Source organism: Eptatretus burgeri, chromosome 7, assembly GCF_056783735.1.
Source record: "Eptatretus burgeri isolate ZD-2024b chromosome 7, Ebu_testis_v1, whole genome shotgun sequence".
NCBI classification, from domain to species: domain Eukaryota; kingdom Metazoa; phylum Chordata; class Myxini; order Myxiniformes; family Myxinidae; genus Eptatretus; species Eptatretus burgeri.
In genome coordinates this window covers 28,909,352-28,922,657 of record NC_140967.1, presented here as the reverse complement: position 1 = coordinate 28,922,657, position 13,306 = coordinate 28,909,352, and the positions used below count along the sequence as shown (strand labels likewise).

At 44.1% G+C, this 13,306-nt stretch overlaps 1 protein-coding gene across 2 annotated transcripts in view; it reads left to right on the top strand.

The window, feature by feature from the left end:
• Positions 1–1,303, top strand: part of CMTR2 (cap methyltransferase 2) — a 36,518-nt gene extending 35,215 nt beyond the window's left edge. For both annotated transcript variants that reach the window (XM_085887860.1, XM_085887861.1), the window contains one exon: positions 1–1,303. This exon is cut by the window's left edge and continues 800 nt beyond it. In XM_085887860.1, the coding sequence (XP_085743986.1) occupies positions 1–961 (961 nt within the window). In that variant the 3' untranslated portion in view covers positions 962–1,303.
• Positions 1,304–13,306: the final 12,003 nt, after the last annotated feature.

Genomic DNA, 13,306 nt, shown 5'->3' with positions numbered 1-13,306 from the left:
CACTTGCCTACATGATGGTGATCTAGCCTATCAGAAAATGATTGTAAAAGGATTAATTGTTGCATTGCATACACTGGAAAGAGGTGACAGCTTGGGGTTTCCATTACTGGTCGCACTCACTCGTTTCTCCGTGGGTTTGTTGTGGTTGGTGTGCAGCTCCTTTCAGACAATTACCTTCAATGCTCCACCACCTCACCACCCTTTGGGTTGGGGTGTACTTGTTGCAGCTGTGGGATTTCGGCCCCAACAAGGAGAGGCTGTGGCGAGTTTCCTTGAAAAGGAGATGCTCAGCTTGAGTAGTGGCGATTTGGAAACGTATGCTTGTGTCAGTCCCAAAGCCAAAATGGTCACTGAACATGAAACTGTGGCTGAAAGCCAGAAGTTGTCAAAAGATGTACATGAGCTCATAAATGAGAACACAGTAATGGATCGAAGTGGGATATTGTATGGAGGCATGCCTGAGTCTGACATTCAGTATAAGAAGAAAGTTGAAGGGCCTGCTGATCAAGTTTCTAGAAAGGACATCTCAAATGAAGGACTTGCGATGGATAATAGACAAACGGCATCATTTGAATTTGTGGTTGGAGATGAAATGGAAGTGGGCACAGATCATGTGAATGAGAGTCATAAGATACCCAAGAATAGCAGCACAGAGATTGAGAAGAATGCATGCCATGTTTTGAGCCAACCCACTGATCAGGGCATGGATAGTGTCAGGAAAAGCAAGGAGGCATTTGTTGGAAAGAGGAGAAACGGAAAAACAAATCGAATAAAGAAGCAAGGACGAAGTCACAGGACACAGAAAGCCAAACAGCTTCTACAACTCGTCCCAATTGAGCTACTGCTGAGGGAGCCTTTTGCAACATTTGTAACATCCCTCAATACGGCAGTTGTGTGGCAGAGATTGTCTGTTCTGTTAAACTTGGAAAAAGAGTTTTTGACCAGCTTGGATACTCATTGATGTATTTGGGGGGGGGGGTTGATCTTTGTGCAGGTAAACTATCAGATAGTTAAAAAAAAATGTGTGAATGAGCAGGTCAAGTTTTACATGGAGGGAAACTTATTGAAATCTTTTTTTTCTTTCTTGTTTGTCAAAGCAATGCTGTAAGATTTAAAGATGCTTTATTTTTTAAAACTTTTGTATGATGTAATTGCTTGTTTCCTTATTTTGTGTAATATTTGCAAATTGCAGTCTTTATTTTTATGTGATGTAAAATGCAATTACATACCTGTTTTGTTTTGTTTTCTAAGAAAAGGTGTACTGAATTGTGTAAATATATATAAAAAAGAGTTGGTCACTTAGTGATTTCTTTAAGCATTTCTTCTTACTCTTTCTTAACCATAACTGAACTGGGGGATTTTGAGCTCTCCTAGACTAGGGAGTGAGGGGGTTAACCCCTCCTTGGATCTCAGCCATAGAGTGTCAGATGAACTTGAAAGTTTGCGTGCGCTTCGATTATCACGTAATGAACTGGTGGTGTAATTAATTTGTTTATAATATGTTAATTTTTCAAATTATTTCCTAATTACCTGTCACATAAGGTGGAAGGATGTTATGTTTTTACCCATGTTTGTTACTTGCAAAATCGAAGATTTTTCAAGTACATGGGTCAGTCGATTTTTTTTTATTTTTTTTTTTTTTTTATTTTTACGCCCGATATATATATATATATATATATATATATATATATATATATATATATATATATATATATATATATATATATATATATATATATATATCGGGGCGTATTATGTGATACCGGTCGTCCGTCCGTCTGTCCGTCCGTCTGTCTGTCTGTCTGTCTGTCCCTTCCTGTCCGCACTCTCACTCCCAAAGTTTTCAACTTTCACGTTTCATATTTGGTACATAGCTACAGACTGTGGAGAGGGTGTGTCGCGACATACGTTCGTCATCTAAAGTAGTTGCCATGGCAACCAGGATGCTGTTTTCCATGTAGCACAATTCTGTATATACCTTCTTGTTCGGGCGTATATTGTGCTCACTTGCACTCTTGTTTTAAATTATTATTCTCTGTCTGTCCGTTTGTTTGTCAATCGCTTGTAGGTCACAATTATAAAATGATACCAAGTTGTAAAGGTAGTCTCAACTGAGAAGCCTATTGATTTTGAGGTCAAATGTCTAAAATTGACATTTTATATCCGATTGACTTGAAAGTTGAACAGGATTTGTATATTGCATCACTGAATTGGGAAACTAACTATTTGAGGTCAAAGGTCAACTCAAGGTCAAACTTCTAAAATCATCAATTTTTATCTGAAAAAATCATTCATTTTCATCCGATTGACGAGAATTAAACAGCAATTGTATAGTGCATCACTGAATTGGGAAACCAACTATTTTTGAGGTCCAAAGGTCAGCTCAAGGTCAAACTTCTAAAATCATCAATTTCAATCTGAAAAATAATCATTTTTCATTCAGTTGACCTGCGCTTTGATTGGGATTATCAATTTTAATCTTAATGAAATGGACAATTTGATGTATCCGTGGCAGTCTTTGGAGAGTGGGGTGGATTTTGCAAGTGTCGTGCTCTGCATGACGTCTTTTTCTTTGTTTGTGTGCAGGATATCTCAAAAAGTTGTGGGCAGGTTGGGTGTGTGACAAGGCCGAAATGATTAGATTTTGGTGAAGATCTGGATACGGATCTGGCGATTGTGTGTGTGTGTGTGTGTGTGTGTGTGTGTGTGTGTGTGTGTGTGTGTGTGTGTGTGTGTGTGTGTGTGTGTGTGTGTGTGTGTGTGTGTGTGTGTGTGTGTGTGTGTGTGTGTGTGTGTGTAACGTTGTTACAGTTGTGGGGTTAGATGGAGGAATTTCATCGCAAAGTTCGGATTGTATGGAGTTGCTTCGTCCTTGGACTTGGAGATGACATCTCAATGTAAATTAAGTAGGGAAACTGAGCTTAAGTGTTACTTGTCACTGCACAGTGGGGGGGGGGGAGGCGGGTGGTGCTGTGGTAATTAGATAGGAATGAAGACTAATTGCCCCCTGTGACCTTTTCCCTATGTTTTTGTATTTCAAGACCGGCGATAAAGGGGGATCACGTCCTTAAAACAAGCACATCCGAGCAGGCAAGAAGCCCCGGCTTCATATCAGCAAGTCACGCCCCCAGAGTGGGTGATTTTTGGATGTGACATCAGAGAGCAGGTAGAAGAAGTGAGGTTCAAAGAGACAGGAGTAGTGAGAGGACACGGTTGGTGAGAAACATGGCTGGGACAGAAGAGCTCGCTTTGCTCTTCTCTGGGTACGACAAAATGTCTGCGCAATTCTTGTGTTGTGCTGTAAACTTGCCCACGTGCTGGGCAAGACGCTAGTCATTGACTGTTCGGCTGAACCGTGAAGTGTGTACGTTTCTGAGGAGGGAAGCAGAGCGTGCCTTGTGGCCTTATCACGGGGCCTCAGAGTTTGTCTCGTCGTGTGGTCGAGGAAGGTGGATTATTATCATTGTGAGCGAACCTGTTGCAAGAGAGGAACATTGGGCATATTCGTTCATGAGTAGAAGCTACACGGTGCTTGGTGAGCCCTGGTGTTGAATACCACCTCATGAATTACCTCATGTATGTTCTCGCCCAGAGAGTGGCTCAGTGCCATTTTGGGTGCGTCTTCCCGTGCAGGACGAAGCGGCTCGATTGCAGAGTTCAATACGGACCATGTCTGGACAAAGCAAAGTACCAGAATAAAGGGAGGATTTTTTTATTTTGTTTTCCCCTTGTCTGTATTCAAGTCCGTGTAAAGAGGCACCTTGACTTTAGATTCTAATTGACCTTACGTTTTATTATTACATTTTGAATTAATCCCCTTGTAAGTATTTGATATGTTTTCATGAAATCCCCGTGTTTATTTTAAGTTGCTGGTGTCCGTGTATCTCTCTCATGGGTTTGAGTGTAAACCTCCTTGTGCTGTGCATCCCGTCTGCTTCGTCCGTGCCACAATTCCCTTCCTGCGCATGCCATAATCTCTGAGGATCACGTGTTCGCTTCTAAGGAAAACAGCTTGGCGATCCAACCCGGTCGGTGTTAACCGTCCGTCCACTACAATTGAGTCGGTGGGATTAACCTAACCGGTCAGACCCGTGTGTGTGTATGTATGACCTACCACTTGCCCTCAAACCCTGAAGCACCAGCCACAGACTTCCGCTGATGCTGGTTGGGTTAATTACGTCGATCAGGGTCCTCATGCCTTCGATGTCGTTTTACCAATTGTTGACCTAATGACCTTGACGAGGGACTATGCCCTCAACGGGCACCTGAGTACTTATTACGGCCACACGGACCCGTGAGAGCAGCTTTGGCTAATCGCGAAGCCAATCGGTGGGGCAAAAACTTACTATCTATCTTACGTACATGCTCTGCCAGACCAATGAAAGAAAGGACAACCGAGGTAGATTTGAAAGATCATCAAATAGTATGAAACAGCCATCTTTTATTTGACATGCAGACAATCATTAAAGCAAGTATTTACAATGGAATGGCAAAAGACAAAAGACACGGAAGAGCAGACTTACCCTTAAAATGTATTTACCCCTGATACAGACTTAATTACGCATGCAAGACAGGGCACCATCATTCATTATGAGAAGAAATGAAGAGAAAGAAGCAGAGTGCAGTATGGGGGGTGACTCCTCCCTTACCTCCCACAACCAGGTGGGCCTGTGTCAGTCCAAATGTGTGGGGGTTCGTGGAGGTGAAGGATGGGCAGTGGAGTGTCAAAGCAGTGTCTGAGAGTGCAGCGTCTGCTTCGATGAAAAATGTGAGGTGTGAATCAGTCTTCTTGTTCCTGGAGTGTAATTTTGATAGCTCTGTTTGGGATGCTGATGTTCTCGGATGCTGATGTCCATTTCCACAACTGCAACAACATGGATGTAGGGAGGTGTGTGTGTGTGTGTGTGTGTGTGTGTGTGTGTGTGTGTGTGTGTGTGTGTGTGTGTGTGTGTGTGTGTGTGTGTGTGTGTGTGTGTGTGTGTGTGTGTGTGTGTGTGTGTGTCTCCCTCCCCCTTCTCTCTCTCTCTGTCCCCTCCTCACTCCCCCTCCTAATAAAGTGCAGTACAGTAATCCCCCGTTTCTCACGGGGGTTACGTTCCAAACCTCCCCGCGCTAAGTGAAAATCCGCGATGAATGGACGCCTCCCCAAAAAATCGACTCGTCTGGTCTGGTCGGTTTGGCAGTGATTGGGTTTGAGGTGCTGGAGATCGACTCGTTTGGTCTGGTCGGTTTGGCAGTGATTGGGTTTGAGGTGCCGGAGATCGACTCGTTTGGTCTGGTCGGTTTGGCAGTGATTGGGTTTGAGGTGCTGGAGATCGACTCGTTTGGTCTGGTCGGTTTTGAGGTGCTGGGTACGAGCAGTGCTCGTCCAACGGCGGCAAACCTTTTTCCTTCCCGAAGCATATCGAGCACCTTAACCTTCTCCTGGAGCGTCAGGACCTTCCTCTGGCGCTTCGGTTCCTTGCTAGAAGCCTTAGAAGGTGCAGGGCGTTTGGGCGGGATCGTGGGGCTTGGAGAAAAAACGTTGAAAATATTCGAAGTTCACAAGCGAAACTTTGTCTCGTGCGTTGTGTGACTGGTCGAGCACCACGCGTTATAATTTATTGCTTAAATAATTTATATTTTATATATTATTACTGCGATGTACCGGGGGAATCCGCAGAAAAAATTAGTTACGTTCCAAGGGAAAACCCACGATGAACCGGGGGAGCGATAGATGAACCGCGATAAAGCGCGGGTTGACTGTATTCTCCGCTCTCAAAGTATTTCGCTACATGTGGTGAGGTGTTGCCCCCCCCCCCTTTCTCGCTTGTGCCCTCGCCGAGATTGGATGGGAGAAACAGGCTGTGACCCCACCCCACCCCCACGACAAATCACCTCACACGAGGTTCGTCTCCAGGCGGCCAAGGCTAACACGGTGTTGGTGTCCCCCAGGGTCCCATGACTGGTTCTTCCTCCTAACATGGGGGGAGGGGAGAGGGATGAGGGTCAAAGTCATTCCTTGATTCTCTGGCAAGGTGTTCTAGTCGAGGGAGACAGCACACGCTTCTCATTCTCCTGGTTCTCAGCTCAGACCCAAGACAGACCTCATCCAAAAGGGTCCTGGCTCTCAACCCAACTTTCTCTTCAGATCATCGTTTCAAAAACCATCCCTCATGCGATGTCATCAGGCATGCCCATTGGTTGACTGACTCAAGTGCACCATCGATTGGTCCGATTCAAATGAGAACTGGGTGATGCTCAGCTGGAGGACCATTGGTTTCGAGTTCAGTGAGTAGAAAGGAAAAAAGGTATTAATCAAATAAATAAGCGAGATATAGAATGAATTTAACAGTGAACAAGTCTGGAGACGGCGATGGTTCACGAGCGGTATTTGACGATTTAGATTGTTTCAGAAGTCAAAGATGAGACAATGTGATAATTTTTGACCAAGTTATAAAAATGATCAACATGATGTGGTACGAGTGACAGGTTATTAGCTGCAAAATGTCGAAAACCCGGTTTCGTTCAACAACTTTCAAACTTTGACCTTTGCATAACCTTTAAAGGCTACAAAACAATGTTGTGGACATTAAAATAAGGAAACAAGATATGTGCTATAGCTTAATGGAGTTAGTTCGTCGAAGAAGGTCGAAAACCCGGTTCGATTCCCACAACTTTGAAAATTTGACCTTTGTGGCATTTAAAGGTCAAAGGTCAAGGATTTTGACCTTTGGTGTAAAACTTCCTCTGGAAACATTCCAGGAACAATATAACGTCATATAGGTTATATGGCATTTCGCACTCCTCGGATTATCCATACTTTGATGAAATCAGCGTAAAAACAAATTTGAAGGGGGAGCCACGGGCAAGGTGTTTGAGATAGAGCAAAATGGTTTCAAGACTTTTGGTGGGAATGACCTCAAGATTATGCATAAAAATATTGTCATCCGAGCTCTCAAAGTTTTGGCGGTCGTATGATTTTTATGTCAAAATTCGCAATTTTCTAAGTTCGTGACCTTGGGACGAAAGTGAAAAATCGAGCTCCGTGGGGCTATGCAGGTGCCATTGGGCTAACCAAATACTGAAACCCCTGCCAGATTTGACAAACCCCCTCAGAGAAGATGTAACTTGAAATTGGCTACCCCCTAAAAACTTGTTTTTTGGGCGTGGCTCCACCCATAATGGGCACAGCACGCCCATTCTCAGGAAAACACAACTCGATCATGATATAAACCTCCCACCCAAATTTTATCAGGATCGGATCAAAACCCACGGAGCTATGCTCGGGACAGACAGACAGACCGAATATAGTGGTCACTGACTCGTGAACCAAAAAATACAAAGGGATAGAGGGGGGACATGGTCTGACTAAACACTGTACTAGCAGACCTAAATTGGGGTTTACAATTTGTCTATTCTTCACATGCAATTCTGATCTAATAGCCAGTTATTTAACCCCTAAAATTCAATTTTCATAACACTGCCCCCTCTTTTATTTCAGCCTCATCCCAAGGATCACCATCGTGAGAGGGGAAAGACTAAACAAAAATGCACTCCCTTCTGTGACAACACAATGTCACCTCGGCTAAATCCAGAAACATTGAAAACACACCTCTGCGACCCAAACATTTATTGCACATTTTGTTCTGCCAAATTGGATGGTTACAGAACCACGTCCTAAGGTTGGAGCTGTCACTGCGGTAGCCAAATGCAGACTAGTTTTAGAGATGGCTGATGTTTTTTCCAGCCCTCTTGGCTCTTATTCAACACCATGGGGCTCACAATGGTGGTACTGGTCCCCATGACTACTAATGTTTTGAGAGAGGGTTCCCAGGGTACTTTTACATTCCTAGAGGTGCCTGCTTGTGATGAGGGTTGTGATGGTGGCCCTGGCTTATGACAAGGTGCTTTACGTGCCCCCATGCTGATGAGCCAGCTTTCCGCAGTTAAAGCACTGGCTGGTGTAATGTGTACTACTAAACTATTGTTTTCCCCTATGCAACCTGTTTCTTGGGGAGATATAGCCTGGACCACTAAACCTGACCCCCAGACTACCTGGCTGCATCTCTGCACTCAACCTGTACACCTGGGTAAGTTGGTCCACCAGGTTACTCAGGAGTCACCCTCAACCCCCATGACTGATGAGGTCAGTCTGGAAGACCATCGACAATGGATCTACCTCACAGTGTCCAATCTTTTGGTGTGCTCAGCATTCTCTGTGACACTGGCCGGACACCGGAATGAGAGGTGAAATCTCAGCTCCGATCTGAAAGCGCCTCCAGAAACTTCTCTAAAGCCAAGCTTTTTTAAAACCAACGATGGATATATGAGCCGGATAGATCACTGTATGTCCTGGGTGAGCTCTGGCATAGTCTCATTTTATTCTATTAGTCAGCTGCGTCCTCACTAGCTCCGCTTGGTGCTCTGCCCAAACCAGCACCAACTCTAACCTGGATGTAGGTCGTCTGGCATCGCTGTCAGCACCTTAGCAGCCGGCCCTCTCAACGCAGCCAGACAATGAGCCCTACTCTCTCCGCATCCATTCATGCAGTCAAATTGGGTCATTAATACCCCCAAACTGCCTGTCCCATTGAAGAAGGTTCATGGCTTATGCTTGCTGCTTGCCAGCCAAGTTACCCCAACTGGGCCCACTACAAAATCTTCTCTTCCTCGCCCCAGTGGCGTTGGCCTCCTTATTTTGAGAGACAATGGGTAAGTACCATGAGGTCACTGGTTAATTGTACAGTGCCGGCTGTGACTATAGAGCCCAATTCCAGAATGGCAGTCTTTGTTACAGATATTGCAGGTAAAGCCAGTGGTTGAAGTTGGCATTCTGCTTGCTCTTTCCTTGCGCTGCTGTCTTTTCTCCTGTCAAGTTGTGTTCTGCTTCTCTTCCAGCTGGCACGATCACTGGCGACTGGCTCCCACGTCTTGGAACAATGTCACAGTCCTTCAAATCACACCTACAGACATCCTTGCAGCGGAGGACTGGGCCTTATGCCCGTTGCATGCTCGCTGTACAGGGTGTAAAATTGTTTTTGTTTTTGTGTAACAAAATTCCAGAATCAAAGCCTTTAATTTTGGCAAATGTTCAAATTGTAATCTGTGGTGTGCTTTGCAGTTATAAACTCAGCGTTTTGTAGTTTCAACAACTGCATGCAGCGTATCCATACTGATTTTGTTACATTCCATTCGAAAACATTCTTTCAATGCCTCCTGTTGATGGACGGCTGGCATCCACAACAGATTTCAAATGGCCCCATCAGAAAAAGTCTGGAGGAGTCAAGTCTGGTGATCTCGGGGGACATTCCACTGGTCCATGTCCACCGATCCATCGTCCTGGTATCATGGCATCTAACTGGTGCTGAGTTACCAAGGCAAAAAGTGCAGTTGCCCCATCCTGCTGAAACCAAAAATGGCATGTTGCAAGTGGAATATCATCTAACTAAGGATATGAGCCTTCATGCAACATTGTTACATTTGTTTCTCCAATTATAGTCGCTTCAAAAAAGCATGGGCCGAGTAAGGTAATGGCACGGATGCCACACCAGACCATTACCCTCAGATCATTCTGAACGTGGGTCTCTTCCGTCCAATGGGGGTTCTCATTTGTCCATTGATGGCAGTTATGACAGTTTACCATTCCATTGAAATGGAAAATAGCCTGAACATTAAACATGATATCGAATAAATTGAAGGTTGCACTAATTCCTGTTGTGTTATCCAGTCACAAAACTCTTCACATCTGCTGGAATCATCCCCATGAAGCTCTTGCATGCATCGGACTCTGTAAGTCCAATGGTGGTATTTGTTTCTCTTGAGAATGTGTGCGACAGACATGTGACTTATTCCCGATTCTTGACCAATTTTTCACGTTGATCTATGGGGGCTCACTGCAACATTTGCTGAAACATCTACGGTGTTATCATGATCCATAATTGAGCATGGACAACCACTTCTTCGTTTATCTGCCACACCTTCAGTTTCACGAAATCATTTCATCAACTTTGACACTGTTCCTGTTGAGGCATGGACTTCGTTGGATGTTGGTGATGGAATGCTTGACAAGTTTGTCTCTGGCTTAAACCTCTGGCATGTAAGAGGACCAGTTCAGCTTTATCTTGTATAGTGTAATCCATTTTCATTGGTTCTATCCTGAAATGAATAAAAAAAACAATTAATCGATGATTCCAGAATTTTGTTATACCCTGTACAGTACGTCCTTTGAGATTCCGCCATCTTCCAAACGACACACATGGCCAAGCCATCGTAAACGATGCCCCCCCCCCCCCTTCCTCTCATGATCTGACTCTGACCTCGGTAAATCTACATGTAATTTCGAGGTCCCAGGCAACCAGTTGTTCCGCAATCCTATCAAATCCGCCATTACCCACACATTTGGTTTTTCTCTGATATCACTCTTTCATTAATACACCTTGAAAGTCCCCACCTGTCAAACACTCAAATCTCTCACGTACATGCACCTTAGTCGGTAGTGCCCCAATTTCCTGACGCTCCTTCCCATCATGTCGGTGCTGTTCCACATACCTCTTTGTTTCCACCTTCTCGACCTCCAACCGGTCACACCTCTCCATCAGTTCATTGCACTTCTCTACCTTTCCGTTTTGTTTGTGCAGTGACTCATTCATGTGACACCATATTACTTCTTACATCCTCGTTCACTTCACCTTTAAATTACTGCATTTCCTGATGCAATTCCCCGCTCACATTTACTCCAACCTCGTCAATCTTATTCATCACTTCCTCATTCCTCTTTTCACACTCTTCCCCTCATGTCGGACATCTCTCCTTTGACTTCCATCTGTCCAGTTTCCATCATCTCTTGAATTTCCTCTAGTTGAGTTGTTTTCTTTACTCGCGTACACCTTCTCTTTTTTCATTCCCTCTGCTCAATCTTCATTCCCCTGACTTCACAGGCTATCTGCTCACAGTTTCCTTTTATATTCCCCTTGTCTTCTATAATTGACCCACTTCTACATGTACAGTGGGGAGAACAAGTATTTGATACACTGCCGATTTTGCAGGTTTTCCCACTTACAAAGCACGTAGAGGTCTGTAATTTTTATCATAGGTTCACTTCAACTGTGAAAGACGGAATCTAAAACAAAAATCCTGAAAATTACGTTGTATGATTTTTAAATAATTAATTTGCATTTTATTGCATGAAATAAGTATTTGATACATCAGAAAAACAGAACTTAATATTTGGTACAGAAACCTTTTTTGCAATTACAGAGATCAGACGTTTCCTGCAGTTCTTAACCAGGTTTGCAAAGACTGCAGCAGGGATTTTGGCCCACTCCTCCATTCAGATCTTTTCCAGATCCTTCAGGTTTCGGGGCTGTTGCTGGGCAACGCAGACTTTCAGCTCCCTCCAAAGATTTTCTATTGGGTTCAGATCTGGAGACTGCCTTGGCCACTCCAGGACCTTGAGATGCTTCTTACGGAGCCACTCCTGAGTTGCCCTGGCTGTGTGCTTCGGGTCGTTGTCATGCTGGAAGACCCAGCCACGCCCCATCTTCAATGCTCTTGTTGAGGGAAGGAGGTTGTTGGCCAAGATCTCGTGATACATGGCCCCATCCATCCTCCCCTCAATACGGTGCAGTCGTCCTGTCCCCTTTGCAGAAAAGCATCCCCAAAGAATGATATTTCCACCTCTATGCTTCACGGTTGGGATGGTGTTCTTGGGGTTGTACTCATCCTTCTTCTTCCTCCAAACACGGCGAGTGGAGTTTAAACCAAAAAGCTCTATTTTGGTCTCATCAGACCACATGACCTTCTCCCATTCCTCCTCTGGATCATCCAGATGGTCATTGGCAAACTTCAGACGGGCCTGGACATGCGCTGGCTTGAACAGAGGGACCTTGCGTGCGCTGCAGGATTTTAATCCATGACGGCGTAGTGTGTTACTTATGGTTTTCTTTGATACTGTGGTCCCAACTCTCTTCAGGTCATTGACCAGGTCCTGCCGTGTAGTTCTGGGCTGATCCCTCACCTTTCTCATGATCATTGAGGCTCCACGAGGTGAGATCTTGCATGGAGCCCCAGACCGAGGGAGATTGACTGTTATCTTGAACTTCTTCCATTTTCTAATAATTGTGCCAACAGTTGTTGCCTTCTCACCAAGCTGCTTGCCTATTGTCCTGTAGCCCATCCCAGCCTTGTGCAAGTTTACAATTTTGTCCCTGATGTCCTAAGATAGCTCTCTGGTCTTGCCCATTGTGGAGAGGTTGGAGTCTGATTGATTGAGTGTGGACAGCTGTCTTTTATGCAGATAATGAGTTCAAACAGGTGCAGTTAATACAGGTAATGAGTGGAGAATGGGAGGGCTTCTTCAAGACAAAACTAACAGGTCTGTGAGAGCCAGAATTCTTACTGGTTGGTAGGTGATCAATTACTTATTTCATGCAATAAAATGCAAATTAATTATTTAAAAATCATACAATGTGATTTTCACAATTTTTTGTTTTAGATTCCGTCTTTCACAGTTGAAGTGTACCTATGATAAAAATTACAGACCTCCACGTGCTTTGTAAGTGGGAAAACCTGCAAAATCGGCAGTGTATCAAATACTTGTTCTCCCCACTGTATCTCAGCCATTTGTTTCAATTTCATTTCCAAAATCGATTCACATCCTTGGCATTGCTCCAGTAAGTTCAGTCATTTTTCTATCATAGCACAGCTGCGCCCCCAGAAAATGATGCAACCAGCAGCCACAGGCTGCACACTATAGCTGTTGTGGGAAATGTTATTTTAATCTTGATGGTAACCCAATATTGTATTATGTACATGGGGTATGCAATGAACCTCCTCATGCGTGAACATAAATGTCTGTACAAGCTCATAAAAGATAGCATTTGTGTGTAATATAATCAGCAGTCAAACTCAAAAATAGAGAATAATAATCTATATATAATGGAGCAAGTGTAGACCCAGCCACTAACTCTCGTGACTACATGTCTCTTAATTACGTGCTGTTTGAATGTCCTTTGCACTGTGACTATGGCTATTAATTACATACTATTGGAACGTATCCTTTAACCTTTCGATCCTTTAGACTGCTGAGACCCCTTCGGGCTTTGACCTTTGAAGACCCTTTTAGACCCTTTGGACATTTTAGATGCCAATGGACATTTACACCCTTGAGACCCCGTTAGACCCTTTAGAACCCTAAGACCCTTTTAGATCTCTTAGAACCCTATAGACCCCGTTACACTCTTTAGAACCCTTTGATCCCAAAGACCTTGTCGAGCCTTTGAGGCTTGAGCCTTTTTACCTTTAAGACCTTTTATACCATTTAGAC